Here is a 19,495-nt window from a genome sequence, read left to right as displayed (position 1 = left end):
CCAAACAAGTTCAGATTTATTTCCCGAATAACCATGTGAAGCACGGTAGAAGAGCAAATAAAACAAGCCAAATACCTGAGTATCATATTCTTCAGTCTTTTTTTCAGACTCATCAAATGTTCCAAACTGCAGGAAAAAATAAACAGTAATCTATATTGCTTCATATAAATATATCTTTATTTAGGCAACTTGAAGCCTAGTCTACTTTAGTCTCAAGAGTCCAAATTAATTTAGGATGGTCTGCAACAAAATCTTCCCTTAGGGACTAAAGGTTCAGGAGAAAATCCATCAAAGATTATCTTTTTCCAGAAGAAACCAACCAGAATTGGTTAGAATAAGAATTAGAAAGTTAGGAAAAAAATATTCTGGCATACCTTCACCCTCTTTCCTATTTTCAATCTGCATACCATCCACACCTCATTCCAGCTCTAACCACCCCTCAATTTCTAATATATCCCATCTTTACTTCTGAGATGTCTTCTTTTGTTCACGGTTTACCCCCTTTTGTCATAGATGTGTCTCGCACACTTATCTCCTCAATGTCCCATAGTTCTGCTCTCGCTCTCCCCAGAGCAGGTTGGGTGTTCCACTGGTCCTCACCTTTCACCCAACAAGCTTCCGCACCCAACATACCGTCCTCCGACATTTCAGTCACTTCCAAAGCGATCCCACCACTAATCTCATCTTCCAATCTCCTCCCTCCACATTCATTTACCCCATCCCACCAATACCACTCCCACTGCAGGTACCTTTCCCTGCAACTGCGAGAGGCAAGAGATGCAACACCTGTCCCTATACCTCCTCCCTCGCCTCCATCCAGGGACCCCAGCAATCTTTCAGGTGAGACTGAGGTTCACATGCACCTCATCTAACCTAATCTACAACACCCGAGTTCCCGATATGGCCTCCTGTACGCTGCACGGCAGAAGCCCCCAGTAGGGTGCGCGGGAGAAGAAAATAATTTCACTGTGCGTTTGCATGTGTGACAATAAAGAACCATTGAACCACTGGTTCCCTCTACTCACATGATATCTTGATTTACTGAAGCCATCAACATCACCTCTGCAGATAAAACCTCCCTGGTCACCTTTCTTTGAAAATTACCACTTGACAATCTATCTTTCTTCATTGACATCTAATCACATCATAGATATGAGAGTAACTTTCCCCCAGTTCCCTATACAGTAAATCCGCATTATCACAAACCTCTTTGCAACTGATTTTGGTTATAGCGGAATGTCACTTTAAGAACACAGGCTGCTAGTGACACTGTGGAGGCCATATAAATTGACAAGCTATTGCTTCCATCGACACTTCACTATTAAATAATGTAGCACACAGCCCTTAACACAGCTTGCAGTAACAAAAATAGTTTATTAGCTGTTAAAAACAACTTTAAAAATTGTCCCTGGTGGGTGTAGGATAGTGTTAATGTGCAGGGATCGTTGGTCGGCGTGGACTCAGCGCGCAAAAGGGCCTATTTCCGTGCTGCATCTCTAAACTAAATTAAACTAAATTAAAAGACATAGCTTTATCGTGAAAGGGGAACAGTCTAAAGGAAATGCACAGGGCAAATTTTAAGTGCCTGGAATGCGCTGACAGAGATGGCGGTGGAGGCAGATAACAGTGGCATTTAAGAGGCTTTATAAAGTTATAGGGAATAGGAGTAGAATTAGGCCATTTGGCCTATCGTGTCTACTCTGTCATTCAATCATGGCTGATCTATCTCTCCCTCCTAACCCCATTCTCCTGCCTTATCCCCATAACCTTTGACACCTGTATTAATCACGAATCTATCTATCTCTGCTTTGAGATAGGCACATGTACAGCACAGACATTGCAGGGTGATGGGTCAGTTCCTGTGCTGTAGTTTTCTAAATTCTATGTAAATAGACGACGGTAAATACAGAATAGTGTGAAAGGAGAATCGAGAGCAAGGTTTTTTTTAATGCAGAGAATGGTTTATGATCTGAACTCACCTGTGGTGAGTTACAGGATTTGAACTCACCTGAGGTGAGTTACAGGGAATTACAGGATTTTCAAAAGGCAACTGAATAAAAGTGAGGGAAAGCAATTTGATGGTCCAAAGGGAAAAATCAGGAGTGTAGGACCAGACTACCATTCAAATCCCTGCTATCATGGACATTTACAGTGCCCTCAATAATGTTTGGGACAAAAACCCATCATTTATTTATTTGCCTCTGTACTCCACAATTTGAGATTTGTAAAATAAAAATCACATGTAGTTCAAGTGCACGTTGTCAGATTTCATTAAAGATCATTTTTATACACTTTGGTTTCATCATGTAGAAACTACAGCTGTGTTTATACATAGTCCCCCCCCCCATTTTCAGGGCACCATAATGTTTGGAACACATGGCTTCATAGGTGTTTGTAATTACTCAGGTGTGTTTAATTGCCTCCTTAATGCAGGTATAAGAGAGCTCTCAGCACATAGTCTTTCCTCCAGTCTTTCCATCACCATTGGAAACTTTTATTGCTGTTTATCAACATGAGGACCAAAGTTATGCCAATGAAAGTCAAAGAGGCCATTATGAGACTGAGAAACAAAAATAAAACTGTTAGAGACATCAGCCAAATCTTAGACTTACCAAAATCAACTGTCTGGCACAACATTAAGAAGAAAGAGAGTACAGGTGAGCTTACTAATCGCAAAGGGACTGGTAGGCCAAGGAAGACGTCCACAGCTGATGACAGAAGAATTCTCTTTATAATAAAGAAAAATCCCCAAACACCTCTCTGACAGATCAGAAACACTCTTCAGGAGTCAGGTGCGGATTTGTCAATGACCACTGTTCGCAGAAGCTTTCATGAACAGAAATACAGAGGCTACACATCAAGATGCAAACTACTGGTTAGCCGCAAAAATAGGATGGCCAGGTTACAGTTTGCCAATAAGTGCTTAAAAGAGCAACCACAGTTCAGGAAAAAGTTCTTGTGGACAGATGAGATGAAGATTAACTTATATCAGAGTGATGGCAAGAGCAAAGTATGGAGGAGAGAAGGTATGGAGCAGCCCAAGATCTAAAGCATACCACCTCATGCTGTGAAACACATTTGTGGGGGTGTTAAGGCCTGGGCATGTATGGCTGCTAAAGGTACTGGCTCACTTATCCCTGAAATTGAGGGACTATGTATAAATACTGCTGTAATTTCTACATGGTGAAACCAAAATGTATAAAAATGACCTTTATTAAAATCTGACAATATGCATTTTAACCACTTGTGATTTTTTTTTCTATTACTAATCTCAAATTGTGGAGAACCGAGGCAAATAAATAATTTATGGGTTTTTGTCCCAAACATTATGGAGGGCAGTAGGTCTGCGCTTCATTAGGCGCACGGAACAATTTGCAAACTTTAAACATTTTTAACAAATTGCTACAAGATAACCAGGCATTGAACACATGGCTTTGTTGTTTTAACCCAATTCCACAACTAATTACTGGAGTGGCGGCGCGGCTCTGGCTGCAGCGGCTTACCGGCAGTCCCGTTGTTTTTGTGTTTTTTATGTTGTTTATTTTGTTTTGGTTAGTCTAGTTTTTTGGTTTTAGTTTGTGTTTTTTGGGGGGGGGGGGGGTTGAAACGGGGTTTGCAGTCTCTCCCTGCGGGGGAATACGACCTTTTTGTCGTATTCCCCTTCTCTGCCTCCGTCTGCGCTGAGGCCTAATGGAGCTGACGACCTCGAGGCTCCGGAGGCAGAGCCCGCCAGGACTCGCTCTGAGCTCGCTCCCGTGAGGGTGGTCCGGCTCAGGGCTGGAAGAGGTTGGGACGCTCCCGTGAGGGCGGCCAGCCCGAGGGTGGAACGAGGCTCCCGTCGGAGCGGCCGAGCTCGGGGAGGTGCGGCGCTGGCAGCCCGAGGGAGGTTCGGCGCCCAAGTCGGGGCAGCCCAGCCCGGGGAAGAAGCGACGCCCAAGTCGGGGCGGCCCGGTCCGGGGGAGAAGCGACGCCCATGTCCGGGGCGGCCCAGCCCGAGGCTGAAGACGGCGCAGTACTCACGTGAGGGTGGCTGGGACGGTGTTCTGGCGGTGGTGGCCTGAGTCCGGGGTTCGGCCGCGGGCCAGCGGCTGCGTCTGCAGAACTGGTGGGCGGCAGCTTCAACCACCCCGGGCCGCGGTGTTTGAGCCGCGGGACTGTTTTTAACATCGCCCGGGGGGTATCGCCCCAGCGCAGAGGGAGAAGAGGAGGGAAGAGACTGCAGACCTAAGACTTTTGCCTCCATCACAGTGAGGAGATGCTGGGTGGACTCACTGTGGTGGATGTTAATATGTGTTTATTGTTGTTTTATTGTATTGTATTATATGTATGACTGCTGCAATTTCGTTCAGACTTCGGTCTGAATGACAATAAAAGGCTATCTATCTATCTATCTATCTATCTATCAATTGTGTATAATATATAAGAAGAACCCAATTATTCACAATATAATAAGAATTTGGAAACAAATAAAAGCATCCTTGAAATTAAATAATTTATCACTACTAACCCCACTACTGAACAACCCCGCATTCAAACCTTCTCTCATCGACAACACATATCAGCAATGGGATAGACTGGGGATTAGGAAAGTAGGGGACATGTATGAAGTGGGCAAACTGTTATCATTTCAACAATTAAAATTAAAATTTAAATTGAAGGATAATCAATATTTTAAATATATACAGGTATGTGACTTTATGAAGAAACATACACATAGATTTCAAACTATATTTTTAGATCCTTTAGAAGAAGCAATGAATATTAAGGCTGATTCACAAAAATTAATATCATACTTTTATAATAATATATTAAATAGAGAATCACCCTCAACAGAAGCATTAAGGGAAGATTGGGAACAAGAGCTAATGACAAAGATCTCGAAGGATAGATGGGAAAAATATTTGATGAACACACATAACTGTTCTATTAATGCAAGACACAATTTAATTCAATTCAAATTATTACATAGACTATATTATTCAAAAACGAGGTTGAACAAATTTTATCCAAACGTCTCTCCCAGATGCGATAAATGTTTGTTTCAAAACGCTAATATAACACACTCATTTGTTGGATGTACAAAGTTGAATAAATTTTGGAGTGATATATTTGATATATTTACAAAGATTTTCAAGTCAAGAATAGAACCCAAAACGGAATGGATTATATTTGGAATAATAGGAGAAGATACCAATTTAAATAAAGATCAAAATGTTTTTTTTAATTATGGGTTAATAATTGGAAAGAAATTGATACTTAAATTTTGGAAAAGTACAACCACACCAACTGTTAAAATGTGGATTAGGAATATGATGGACATAGCACGCCTTGAAGAAATGAGACTCCGACTAATAGATAAATATGACCAATTCTTAAAGAGTTGGTCTCCTTTCATCGACTTTTTGGAATCATGTGATGCAGCGGTGCCGTAAGGATTGCCGATTTCAGTTCATGACGCGGATAGATCTACATCTCCGAATACAGATTTGAAAAATTCTCTTTTAAGGGGCCTTCTCTTCTATTGCTACTCTCCTCTTTCTCTCTTCCTTTTTTTATTTTTTATATACACACTTCACGTTTTTCTACTCTCTGCCATCTATTTTTCCACTTTTTCCCCTTTCTATTGCTTTCTTTTTCTTGATCTGCTTACTTTTTTCTTATAACATAAAACTAGAGGTTGTACATAGAATGGATTACGGTATTACATAGTTGGCACCTAAAATTAGGCGCCACTGTACTGTTTTATGCTGTATTAACTTCTAATAAAAAAAAAAAAAAAAAAAAAAAAAAAAAAAAAAAAAAAATTGTGTATATGTGATTAAGATACAAAATCAGTTGGCTGCAAATCAAGAAAAATATCAAGAACCATGTCCTTCTCCATGGATTCATTAAGGATGAATGAATTATAACATTCAGGTTGAATAAATTATAACATGAATTAACTATAACATTTAAAGGACTTAGCGAACCTCACAATTTAAGCACTTGCTAATCGTAACTGTTTCAATGTTAATGGCTATAATTAAAGCATTGTTCATTGCATAATTAAATATGCATTCCAATTTATTACTATACTTCACCTGAAATACTGGCTTTAAACCATGACACTTCACAGTGATTTTTAAGGCTTTCTTAACTTTCCAGACCTGCAGTTCAGACAAACAGATTCATTTAATTTATATGCAAACAGAGAAAGGTATCAGCGCAAAATGAAATTAAAATATTTTGTGTCATTTAAGGTTGACAGGGATCCTGTCTGTAATTGCAGATTTTTACATTACCTCAATGATAGCACCTACTCCAGCTGGAATTAGTACTAATAAACTGGTCTTTTTCATCCAAAAGGAAAAGAAATACCACTAGAGTACTAAAGCATCGCCAAAGCACTGCAATGAAAGAAAAGGTTATTACTTCAAATTAAGTCCCTTGCCATCATGAACAGGTCAAATGCTGCACTTTGTATCTTCCCCTTTGCTCTCTCTATTGATTGTATTTATGTATAGTGTTATCTGATCTATTTGGACAGCATGCCGCGCGGAATTTTTGAACACGGTCAGATTTTCGGAGCCCCGCGCGATGTCGGGACCAGCTCCGCACAACTCCATACCGCTCCGGCGATCGAAGTGGGACTGGCCCCACGAGGCCGTACGACTCAAGCGACCACGTTATGTCGCGCTCGTGGGTCAGGCCCTTTAGGTCGCGCTTGCCGCATGGAGTCGCATGCTCGTGGGACAGGCCCTTTATAGTAGAAGGAAGATAATCTGGCAAGTCTTGTAAGTACATTTGCTGGCGACGCCAATATATAGTATACAGTTATACTATAAGTATACAGTTAACGGCAAGACCCATAACAGCATTGATGTGCAGAGGGAACTTGCTGTCCAAGTTCATTGATCACTGAAGGTGTCAGCACAAGTAGAGAGGGTAGTTAATAAAGCATATGCTATGTTTGCATTGATTGCTGGAGGAATTGAGTATAAGAGCCAGGAAGCCATAAGAGACTTTGGTTAGGCCGCATTTGGAATATTGCATGCAATTCTGCTTGTCCCATTACAGGAAGGCTGCGGTGCTTTTCGAGACGGTGCATAGGAGGTTTACCAGAATACTGTCCAGATTAGAGGATGTCAGCTACAAGGAGAGGTTGGGTAAACTTGGATTGTTTTCTCTGGAACGTTTGAGGTTGAGGGAAGACTTGATAGAAGTATATGAAATTATGAGGGGCAATAGAAACAGCAGATAGTCAGAACCTTTTTCCAAGGGTGGAAATATCCAACAATAGTGGGCATCGCCATAAAGTGAGAGGAGGAAAGTACGGGTAAAGTTCAATGGAAGATAGGGACCCTTCATCAGACCCGAAACGTCACCCATTCCTTCTATCCAGAGATGCTGCCTGCCCCGCTGAGTTACTCCACTTTTTGTGTCTATCTTCGGTGTACAGCAGCATCTGCATTTCCTTCCTACACAAAGTTTAATTTTACACACAGGGTAGTGGGGGCCTGGAATGCATTGCCAGGGCCGGTGCGAGAGGCAGATAGGATAATGGCACTTGAGAGGCTTTTTGATAGGAACATGAAAGTGCAAGGAATTGAGGAATATGGGTCAGGCATAAGGAATGTACCTGCTTATACATAATTCTTTTTAACATTGTAGTCAGAAGTTATGTTTAAAAATAGTTGGCTTTAAAGAAAAACAGGCACTTTAGAATACAGTTGATAATCCTTCCTGAGGTCATAATGAGTTGTTGATATCAGAGTATTTGTCGAAGGTCATTGAATTACCCTTAATGCCTACCTGCTTTTGTTGACATGCCAACCATGTTTTTCTTTCGCCTCCAAAAGGTAATATCATTTTTAAAAGCCAAGAAATCAAATAGGAGCTGCAAACAAAAAAATCAAATATTCATGTAACCAATACAATAATTTAGTCATGTAGTCAGAATTGTACAGCACAGAATGAGCCATGTGGTCTACTATCATTACCTTTTTACCCATCCACACTAGCCCCATTTGCTTGGATTAGTTCCATATAATTCTGTGCCTTGCTATTTAAGCACCCGCCCAAATATGTCAAGTGTAGTGATTGCATTGGACTCCACCACTTCCTTTGACAGACTTCCAGGTATCAACTTTGCACTTTAAACAAAACTTTTCCTTCAAATCCCCTTTAAAACTGTCCGCTCACCTTTTGATTACCTAGTCGAAAGTAGACAAAAATGATGGAGAAAATCAGCGTGTGAGGCAGCATCAATGGAGCGAAGGAATAAGTGACGTTTCGGGTCAGGACCCTTCTTCAGACTGATGTGGGGGGGGGGGGGGGGGGCGGTAAAAGAAAAGAAGAGGCGGAGACAATGGGCTATGGGAGAGCTGGGAAGGGGAGGGGAAGGAGGGAGAAAGCAAGGACTACCTGAAATAGAAGTCGATGTTCATACCGCTGGGATGTAAACTACCCAAGCAAAATATGAGGTGCTGCTCCCCCAATTTGCAGTGGGCCTCACTCTGGCCATGGAGGAGGCCCGGTACAGAAAGGTCGGATTCGGAATGGGAGGGGGAGTTGAAGTGCTGAGCCACCGGGAGATCAGGTTGGTTAATGCAAACTGTGTGGAGGTGTTGGGCGAAACGATCGCCAAGCCTGCACTTGGGCCCACCGATGTAAAGCAGTTGACACCTAGAGCAGCGGATGCAATAGATGCAGGTGAACCTCTGCCTCACCTGGAAAAACTGCTTAGGTCCTTGGATAGAGTCAAGGGGGGAGGTAAAGCGACAAGTGTAGTATTTCCTGCGGTTGCAAGGAACAGTACCAGGGGAGGGGGTGGTTTGGGTGGGAAGGGACGAATTGACCAGGGAGTTACGAAGGGAGCGGTCTCTGCGGAAAGCCAAAAGGGGAGGAGATGGGAAGATGTGGCCAGTGTTGGGGCCCCGTTGGAGGTGGTGAAAATGTCAGAGGATTATCTGTTGTATGTGATGGCTGGTAGGGTGGAAGGCGAGGACAAGGGGGACTCTGCCCTTGTTACGAGTGGGGGAATGGGGAGTGAGAGCGGAGCTGCGGGATATAGAAGAGACCCTGGTGAGAGCCTCATCTATATTCGAAGAGCGGAACCCCCGTTCTCTAAAGAATGAGGACATCTCCGATGCCCTGGTTCGGGGATAGGGCCACAGTACACCTCGAACAAGGATTGTTCGACGTACCCTACAAAGAGCCAGGCATAACCGGGGCCCATGCGCCTTGGATTTGGAAAATACATTGTCAATCTGTCTCTGATAATCTTATATATGTCTATCAGGTTATCACCAACAAAAGAAAATCCAGCCTGTCCAATCTCTTCCTAGAATTAAAGCCATCCAATCCAACAACGCCCTGGGAAATCTCCCCCACACTCTCTCCAGTCCCAACTTTTCCCTTTCTATAATCCAGCAACCAAAACTGCACATGATATTTTAACCAGATTTTATAAAGTTGCAACATGACATGTCAACATTTCTATTTCTATGCTCTGAACTATGAAGGGAAGCCTGTCATATGATTTCTTCACATGGTGCTGCCATTTTTAGGGATCTCTGTAATGAATCCTAAGGTCCTCTGTTCATTAACATTCCTTAACACCCTACCATTTATTGTAAATACCCACCCCTGATTGACTTCCCATAATCAACCACATTATACTTGTCAGGATTAAATTCATTCTGCCAGCACTCCATCTGATCTATAGCCTCCCGTAACCTTACAGAAATGTTCTTGCTATCTGCAAAACCACTACCTTTCCTGTCATCTGAAAACTTGCTAGTCATGCCCCCCCCCCTCCATATTTACATCCTAGATGTTAATATATATCACAAGTTAGATGGAAACACACAGCAAGGACCAGCTCCAAGCTAACTTTTGTATCTATCTATTTTCATTCCGTTCACCCGTATCAGGTTTTCAGCCTTCAATGCTTTAGTGATTCAAGCGTTTGTCTCGATGCTTCTTAAATGTAATTTCCAGCGGCTCCTCCAACAGCGCATTCATGATTCCAACTACTGTGTGTGAGGGGAAGAGCCCTGAGATACCCTCTAGACCTCCAACCTCTCACCTTAAGTCTATGCCCTCTTGCCTCAGACACCTCCCAAATAGGAAAAATATTTTTTATTCTTATCCTATTTATCCATTTCATATTTTATACACTCTGTCAGATTACACAATAACAGCAGGCTCATGATCCACTGGGCAAATGGGCTGAGGAATGGCGAATGCAGATGTGCAAGATGTTGCATTTTATGACCAAAACAAGGCAGGATCTTCACGGTGAATAGTAAAGGTCTGGAAGTTGTTGTAAAGCAGAGGGATCTAGCAGCACGTGTACATAGTTCCCTGAAAATGGTGTTGCAGATAGGGTACACTGGCTTTCAACACATCTGGTTATTTATGGAATTGGGATTGTATGTGAAAAACGTTAGTGAGGCCACATTTGAGTACCGCATTCAGGTTTGGTCACCCTGCTATATGAAGGATATCAATCAATCTGGAAAGAGTCCAGAGAAGAGTGGATGTTGCCAGGACTGGAGGGGCTGAGTTATAGGGAACAGCTTCTACCCAGCATCAATCAAACTCTTGAACACTGCACACCACTAGCTCAGCAACTATCATCTTCTGTGGACAGTGTTTCTGGTTCCACTACGGACTTCAATTTTGCATTACTGTGGCTACTTCCCATTACTGTTATTAATTTATTGCACTCTTACTAATATATTTATTTGTGTGTTGCTGCGTTAATGGGCTTATTAAGCTGCAGCAAGAAATAATTTAATTGTTCCACTGTTGATACGTATGACAATTAACACTCTTGACCAATGATTTATAAAACTGTAACATGACATGCCAGCTCTAATATTCTATGCCAATTAAGTAATAGATTAAATTAGATACATGATATTATGTTGTTTTTTTTAAAAGCAACAAGGCATTTATCTTTCTCTGAATAGGAAGTGTCCTTAAATCTAAACATATTAAAGTCCGGTCCAAAACCGTCCCCAATAGACTAAAGATTGTATACTATCGATAACTTACATGGAATGCTGCAACAAAGAATGTTAAAGCTAAGAAGTAGAGATTAGTATCCACAAAGATCCCTTTTACTTCATCTACATCTTTTTCAGTGAAACCTACAATGTGCAAAATTAGAAAGGTAAAGAAAATTTAAAATGCAGATAAACCAACTTTGAGTGAGGTTCCTTTCTATAAAGATACTGCTGACAACAATAAAATAATTACAGGCAAATAATACAAAATTCAAAAATTTAGCATAATTACAGCACAAATAGAATAATTGAATAGCTAGATCATCTTTACATGATTATGCACAGGGATTTGCTGTATCAGATGAGGATGTGCCTCTCAGTTAAATTACTAGAATTATTTCCCAATACATCAAAACTAGAAGTGAATTTGTCATTTTAATATTCCATATTTACAATGATTGAAAATCTGAATACATTAGCTTTCTTTTTCCATTGATGCTGTCTGATCTGCTGATTGATACCCAGCATTTTCTATTATATTCTATGTTTACGTTTGGTTGTCATTCATACCCAATTAAGCATTGCATTAACTTACTATTAATCATGAGTAAACTAAGATCACCTCCGAAAACTGCTGATCTCAGGATACCAATTTTTCACCAGGAACACATTAAAATTGAAATAGTATATATTGCAATCCACAGAGCTGCAAAAGCACCTCAAACACAGAAATATATATTGTCAAGTGCAAAGCATTTATCATATTATTATACAGTAAAGACTTAAATAGTGGGATAATTTCAACCCAGGTCCTAAATTGTAGAGCTTACAGCAAAAAAACAAAACAATGTTGCAATATGGAAATGTAATACTAATAAGTAAAGATGCAACAATCTATCTTAACATTAGATATAATTTAACTCTGAGAAATAGGTTATGCAAAATTTACAAATATTTACACAACCAACCAAAATGGAAGAGTTCAATTTTCTGCGACCTGCAACTCTCACATGACTAGATTAAGAAATGGAAAATATAATCATTTTCAAGTGCGCACAGCTTACCAAACTGTTGCAATGAATAGACAGCCTCTTGCATGTGTGTCCAAAACCGCAGCTTTCCGAGTGATATAGCATCATAGCAGATAGTAAGAGGTAATGTCCCTGATGTGCCATTTATAATCTGCAAGGAAAAGTTTCTAAATATTAGATTTTAGAATATTGAACTGGTTGTTACAAAGCTGTTGCAATTATTACAGGACCTGGTTCAACAAGCCTGGAATTTTGTACTTAAATTAAAATGTACAGCCATTCAATTCAGGAAAATTTCACAAAATGGACTGTACAAAATACAGCAGATTCGAGATGAATCCAATTATCACTTCATTCGATTCACTCATTATGATTATTAGTTATAATTCACTGGGCTTCTCGACAGCCAAATAATATAGGTGGTTATAACTCATTTACCATGAGGTTTGGCATTCATGTGCATAAAGAGTGAATTAAATAGATGTGGGTTAATTCTTGGAAATATTTTGAGCAGTAATGGGGAACATAAGAGTTTGGCACCAAATTGGCAAACTTATCTTCACTAATACACAAATACATTATATCGGCCAGTCAATGAAGATGACGTAAAGCAGACAGAAAATGAATTGCTATAACTTTGGACTTTAAGGTAGCAAAAAAGTGACTCACTTTTAAATCTCTCACTCGATTGCTTAGCTCGTCAACAAACAGTATAGGAAGGTACTGCACAGTCTTTTCATGCTGCATCCTAAAATATCAATCGCAAATGAAGCATTATAAAGCAGCACATTGATGATATAAATTTGATCTGTTTTTAAAACAGTACTACTCAGCACATTTCTTCTCCCAATTCTTCTTTATGTAATACAGGTCTACCAGTGATTTTCCCGCATCTGGTGGTCCAGCACCTTCTTAAATCTGGACAAAATTACAAGAGCGCACATGAATTCCCCCCCCCCCCCCCCAACCAGAAGTAGCCCCCCCCCCGAAAACGTGACGCCTAGGCCGGGTGAGGCGGTCGATCTCAACCGCATCGGGAGTACCGCGCCCAATCAGACGGTGGAATTTTCCTCCTGCGACTGGAGCTCTGGAACACCAGCCCAGCTGGAATGGCAGATCCCCTCCCACAGCCGACTTCCACGGTAGACTTTGCAGGCCCATATCTCTGCTCCTCGGCTGCCTCTCAGAGGCCGAGAGGTCTGTGGGTCCGGCAAAACAGATAATCCAGAAAGGATCCAAGACCAACGATGCTGGAAAATCAGTGGCGGACCTGTACATCACCTAACAATTTCATCTATCTTGTGGCTGACCAAGCTTGGTCAAACCAGCAAACTCACATGCAGGACAATGCCAAAACTGAGACCTTATTGTCAAACGCAATCATCCAAGTGCATCACTTCTTAATCACCGCCATCGGTTGTATACTATTCGACCAGCAGGGCAGATCCACTTGTGGTTGCACAGTAATTTATTATTAAATATCATTAAGTAGGGTCTAAAATCATCAGAGTCCTTGTGCATGATATCTCAAGACAAAGATTTATCACCTGTCAGCCTTCCTCAGCTGGCCTTTGATCAGTGAACTGCCGGAAAGGTCGGTGCTGAGACCCACTGTTGTTATATACATTTACAACTTGGATGACTAATGCAGTTGACACTATTGGTAAATTACCAGGTTATACCAAAATTGGTGGGATAGTGGACAGTGAGGAAGGATATCGAAGATTACTACAGGAAAAATCTAAATTCACTATAGGATCTAGATCAGTTGGGAAGGTGGGTACTAGGAGTGGCAATTGGAATTGAACTTTGAGAAGTGTGAAGTGTTGCACTTTGGTATTTCAACCCAGGACAAAACTTAGACAATAAATGATTTTGCCATGGAGTGTGTTGCAGTACAGAGATCTGGGAGTTTGGGTGCATAGTTCCCAAAAATTGGCGAGTCAGTTGAATTGTGTGGTGAAAGTGGCATTTGGCATGCTTGCTTGGTTGGGAATGGTATTGAATACATGATGCAACTGCACAAGCTGTTGGCAAGAACACACTTGTAGTATTGTGCGTAGTACTGGTTGCCCAGCTATAGGAAAGTTGTCATTGTTGGAAAAGAGATTCAGGATGTTATCTGAGCTTGCAGGTTTGCATTCTAGGGAGAAGTTGGATAAACTAGGACTGTTTACTTTAGAACGTAGGAGGCTGATGGAGGTGTACAAGATCACGAGGAACAGGGATAAAGTGAATGCTCACAATCTTTCCCCACAGTAGAGGATTCAAAAACTAGAAAACTAGGGCAGCACAATGGCACAGCAGTAGAGTTGCTGCCTCACAGCGCCAGATGCCCAGGTTCGATCATGACTCAGAGTACTGTCTGTACGGAGTTTGTACATACTCCCCGTGGGTTTACTCCAACTGCTCCGGTTTTCTCCCACATTCAGAAGATGAGCAGGTTTGCAAATTAACGGCCTTTTGTAAAAATTGCCCTTCGAGTATAGGAGAGAAGGAGTGTATGGGTGATTGCTGGTCGCCGGGGACATGGTGAGCCGAAGGGGATGTGGTCTCGCTGCATAACTAAATTCTGCTCTGCAACACACCTCAGGGACCTGCCATTTACTGTGAAAGCCCTGCCTTGGTTCGACCCCAAAATATAACGCATCACGTTTATCTGCATTAAACTCCAGTAAGATCTTGCTGTACCCCTTCTGCACCCTTTCCAACGTACAGATATGGATAGAAGGGCTTAGATTATACGACAATTGCAGGCAAATGGGTCTAGCCCAATACGTCAACTTGGTCGGCATAGAAAGAAATTGCCATAAAGCCTGTTTCCATTCTGCATAGCTTTATAACTCTACGATGATGATACAACATTGCATACTGGAAATTGTGCAGAAGAACAACTTAGAACAGCATTGGTGCAAAACTTGTATCGAATGGGAGCACTTACCAATCTCCGTAAACAAGAACAGCCGGATGGTTACACTATCCATGAAGTTGTCGTTTATCTGAAGGTCAATGCTGCCAGGCATTACTTGAAACTGCCTACTTCCAATTAGACAAACTCTTTTACACTACAATCTATTCCAAGTTACTTCACAGGAGTATTATCAAACAAAGGATACCGGAGCTATGCCATACTTAAAGAGCTGTCTAAAATCTGTCTGAGGAAGGGTCTTGACATGACATCTTGTGCAGGGATGTTGCCTGAGCTGCTGAGTTACTCCGACACTTAAATTTTACTCGACACCAAATGGATAAGTATAAAATTAGCAATACTCTGCAATGATTGCAAAGTTTTGTTTTCCAATTTAAACTTACAGTTTTAAATATCTGTGCACATCTGCAGGAAGTGCTGAGCCATCAAAAGTGAAGTTGTCTGCCATGATATTGATGGTGAGTCGAGATCTCCAGTGTGCTACAGGCTGCTCAGGACCTTTAGTTTCAGTCACTGCTTCCTGGTTTAATGAAGAAAACAAAAACATTGTTAGTCTTGGTCATTGAATCCCACGATAATAATCAGACTATAGGCTACAGTAGCATTGCTGCCTTACAGCCCCAGAGACCCATGTTCAATCCTGACTTTGGGTGTTGTCTGTACAGAGTTTGTACGTTCTCCCCGTGACCGTGTGGGCTTTCGCCGGGTGCTCTGGTTTCCTCCCGCATTCCAAAGACTTGCAGGTTTGTAGGCGAATTGGCTTCTGTAAATTGCCCCTAGTATGTAAGATAGAACTAGTGTACGGGGAAATCATTGATCAGTGCGGTCTCGGTGGGCTGAAGGACCTGGTTCCAAGTTGTATTTCTAAAACTAAAGCTAAGAACTATAATAAATTGAAAGCCTTAACATTACTTAATACAAACACTAAAATAAGATTAATGCACAATATTTAACACAAATATCAACATACTGGTTAATGGACCTGATAGCAGTCCCAAATGCTTATGAAGATGAACCACTATAAAACGATTATACTTTCAGTCCACTGGACATTTATTAATCTGTGCAAAAATACAAGTTTTTTCATTTCTCCCGTTATTGATCTATGATTGCCAAGATGTAGCTAGTATTACTAGTTCTCCGAAATTGATGATTGGAACATCCCAATAGCTCTTAAGCCAAACCTGCAATTTTTAATACAATTAGATAAACCCATTAAAAATAATGACCTTTCATTCTTGCCAAAATTACGTTCTGGCCTGAAGTCAATTACTGCTGGCTCAAAAGTCACCCAATGAACCATTAAGAAATATTTAAAATACAAAATAAAATTGATGAAACTAAAATGTTGACATCGAGCAGCATCAGTGGAAAGGGAAGCAGAATTCTCCATAGACATTTCTTGATCTGCTGAGTACTTCCAGCATATAACCAAATGATTGCTTAAGGCTTGTGTAGAATTTTTAACATTGCAAATTCAACATGGGGTTTGATAAACCAAGTTTCAGACTGTGAGCTCAAGATAGGTGAAGATACTGCCTTTAAATTTAGGACATGAAACACAGGCAAAAGTTGGAAATGAGAAGTTTCCTTGGAGGGTGGGTTGGGGGAGAAAAAAGGAAAAATCTAAAGGTTGCTGTTGCTGTAGATTAATGGAGAAATTTAATGGCAAGGATAGTCAGAGTCACAGTGCACGGAAACAGGCCCTTCGACAGAACCCATCCATGCCAACCAAGATGCCCTGTCTAATCTAGTCCCATTTGCTTGCGTTCGGCCCATCTATCTATATTACTAAAAGTCTGTTCTTGACCGGTTTTGGCGATCTGTGCTGCGATTTCCGAGAGAACGCCGCCAACTACGGCCGTCATTTTTGGCCACCTCGCTCAGAGCCCCCCTCCGCCGCATGTGTGCCGAGGATTTTTCGTCGACGAAAAATGACAGAGATATTAATGATTTTACAAAATTCCCCATTCTCTCTGCTGCCCCTGCTGGCGGCAGGGGGGGATGGACTATAAAACCAGGAAGTGGTGTGCCTCAACTAGTCTGCAAGCTGGAGGAAGGCAGAGGGTCACATTTATCTGAGCTGTGAATAACACTGAACACATGTCCACACAACTGTGAGTAAGTACCCTTAATGTGGTTTGAAAATGAAAATATGGTTAAAGTAAAAAAGCACTGCCTGCAAATGGTTGTTTGGGGGGTTTGGGTTGAAATAAAAGGCACTCTCTCTCCTCTCTCCCCCCCCCCCCCCCCCCCCACACCCCCCCCACTCCTCCCCCCTCCCTCTCCCTCCCCCCCTCTCCTCTCCCCCTCCTCTCCTCTCCCCTCCCCTCCCCTCCTCTCCTCTCCCCCCCCCTCCTCACCCCCCCTCTCCACTCGCCACCTCTCTCTCTCTCCCCCCTCCTCCCCTCCCCACCGTCCCTCCCCTAAACCCCCTTCCCTGCTCCCCACCTCCCCTCACCTCACCCCCCAAGTCTCTCCACTCTCTCCCCCCTCTCCTCTCTCCCCTTCTCCTCTCCACTCCCCCTTCTCTCTCTCCCCCTCCTTTCTCCCTACACAAACGCGCTCTGTCTCTCTCTCTCCCTCTCTCTCTCTCCCTCTCTCTCCCTCTCCCCCTCTCTCCCCCTCCCCCCCTCCCCCCCCCTCTCTTCTCCCCCCTCTCTCTTCTCCCCCCTCTCTCTTCTCCCCCCCCCCTCTCCCCCCCACCTTTCCCCTCTCACCCACCCTCCCTCTTCTCCTCCTCCCCGCCCCCCCCTCTCTCTGTGTCTCTGCCCCTTCTCTCTCTGCCCCTTCTCTCTCTGCCCTCACTCTCTACCCCCCCCCCCTCTCTAGATGTGACTGCAAGTTGGGGGCTATGCGTCAGTAGATAGGGTGGTTACGGGGTAAAAGGAGCAAATTAATAATATTAATATAATATCAAGGGGGGTAATTAGCGTGAGTGCAGCGGGGGGGGGGATAGTTAGTGCGTGTGATGCTGCATGCCGCCCCCCCCCCCCCCCACCCCCACCGCATGTTGGGGGAACAGACCCAACCGGTCTGCACTTGGTCTAGTATATTACTAAAAGTCTGATCTTGATCGCTTTTGGCCCACTGTGCGGTGATTTCCGAGAGAACGCCGCAACCTACGGCCGTTATTTTTGGCCACCTCGCTCAGAGCCCCCCTCCGTCTTCCTGGACCGGAGGATTTTTCCCATCGATGACAAATCAGAGAGATATTAATGTTTAAAAAAATAATTACTATTCTCTCTGCTGCCCCTGCTGGAGGGAGGGAGAGGGATTATAAAACCAGGAAGTGGTGTGCCTCACTCAGTCTCTGCAAGATGGATGAAGCCAAAGGGTCACGTCTATCTGAGCTCTGAATAACACTGAACACATGTCTACTCAACTGTGAGTCCCCTTAATGTGGTTTGAAAATGAAAACATGGTTTGTTTGAAGTAAAAAAGGCACTGCCTTCAAATGGTTGTTTGGGTGCTTTGGCTTGAAGTTCAAAGGCACTACTTACTGCAAATGGCGGCTTGGGTGCATTGGCTTGAAGTTGAAAGGCACTACTTACTGCAAATGGTGGCTTGGGTACTTTGGCTTGAAGTTAAAAGGCATTACTGCAAATGCACTTACTTCCTGTTTGTGCTGTATATTGATTTTAGATAAAACGCACTTTAGATAATCACAGCACTTACGGCTGTGAACTTTGGCCATCTTACTCAGTCCCCCTCTGCTCAGCAGGTGCAGAGAATTCTTCCCATCAATGAAAAATAAAAGTGTTATTAGTGTTTAAAAAATGGTGAGAATCTCTCTCCTGTCAATCACGCCATGAAGGCCACACCATTTCCAGGGGGAGGGGTAATAGGACCCGGAAGTGTGGGTGAGGCTCAGTCTCTGCATGATGGGGGAGGGAGAGGTCACGACTCTGTCTGAGCTGTGAATCAACTGAACACACTGAATGTCTACTGAACTGTGAGTTTGGTGTTTTGTGTGGTTTTATGGTGGTTTCACCCTGCATGAAATGGTATGAAGCTGCATTTGAATTTGGTGGCCTTGCACCCTGCTTGAAATGGAATGAAACTACACTTGAATTTGGTGGCCTTGCACCCTACTTGAAGTGGTTGGAAACTGCACTTGAATTCGGTGGCCTTGCACCCTGCTTGAAGTGGTAGGAAACTACACGAATTTGGTGGCCTTGCACCTTGCTCAAAGTGGTAAAAAAACTGCACTTGAATTTGGTGGCCTTGCACCCTGTTTGAAATGGTAGGAAAATGGATTTGAATTTGGTGGCCTTGCACCCTGCTTGAAATGGAATTTCAAGGAATAGCCATGAGTCAACTGCCAGCCCACCAGCCATGAGTGAGCTGCCAGCAGATCAGGCTTGAGGGACTGAGCTGCCACCCCAAGAACCCATACCAGCGCTTCAGAAAGCCCCCCCACTGACCATTAATATTGGAATTGGTGGAGAGGTGGAATATTGCGTCGGGGGACCAGCCCTCCCGTGTGAACATGGGACCCAACGGGTCCCACTTAGTCTAGTATCCCTCTAAACCTTACC

General features: G+C 42.8%; 1 protein-coding gene across 1 annotated transcript in view; it reads right to left on the bottom strand.

The window, feature by feature from the left end:
• The window catches only part of clptm1l (CLPTM1 like), a 32,274-nt gene that overhangs the window by 5,426 nt on the left and 7,353 nt on the right, over positions 1-19,495 (bottom strand). Inside the window, 9 exon segments of the mRNA XM_055658010.1 lie at positions 76-126; positions 6,081-6,146; positions 6,282-6,332; positions 6,334-6,386; positions 7,792-7,876; positions 11,044-11,138; positions 12,059-12,176; positions 12,695-12,773; positions 15,338-15,474. Coding sequence (XP_055513985.1) covers positions 76-126; positions 6,081-6,146; positions 6,282-6,332; positions 6,334-6,386; positions 7,792-7,876; positions 11,044-11,138; positions 12,059-12,176; positions 12,695-12,773; positions 15,338-15,474 — 735 coding nt within the window.

This window comes from Leucoraja erinacea, chromosome 2 (assembly GCF_028641065.1).
Source record: "Leucoraja erinacea ecotype New England chromosome 2, Leri_hhj_1, whole genome shotgun sequence".
NCBI classification, from domain to species: Eukaryota; Metazoa; Chordata; class Chondrichthyes; order Rajiformes; family Rajidae; genus Leucoraja; species Leucoraja erinaceus.
The sequence above is the reverse complement of the archived record's forward strand: the minus strand, read 5'-3'. Positions and strand labels throughout refer to the sequence as shown.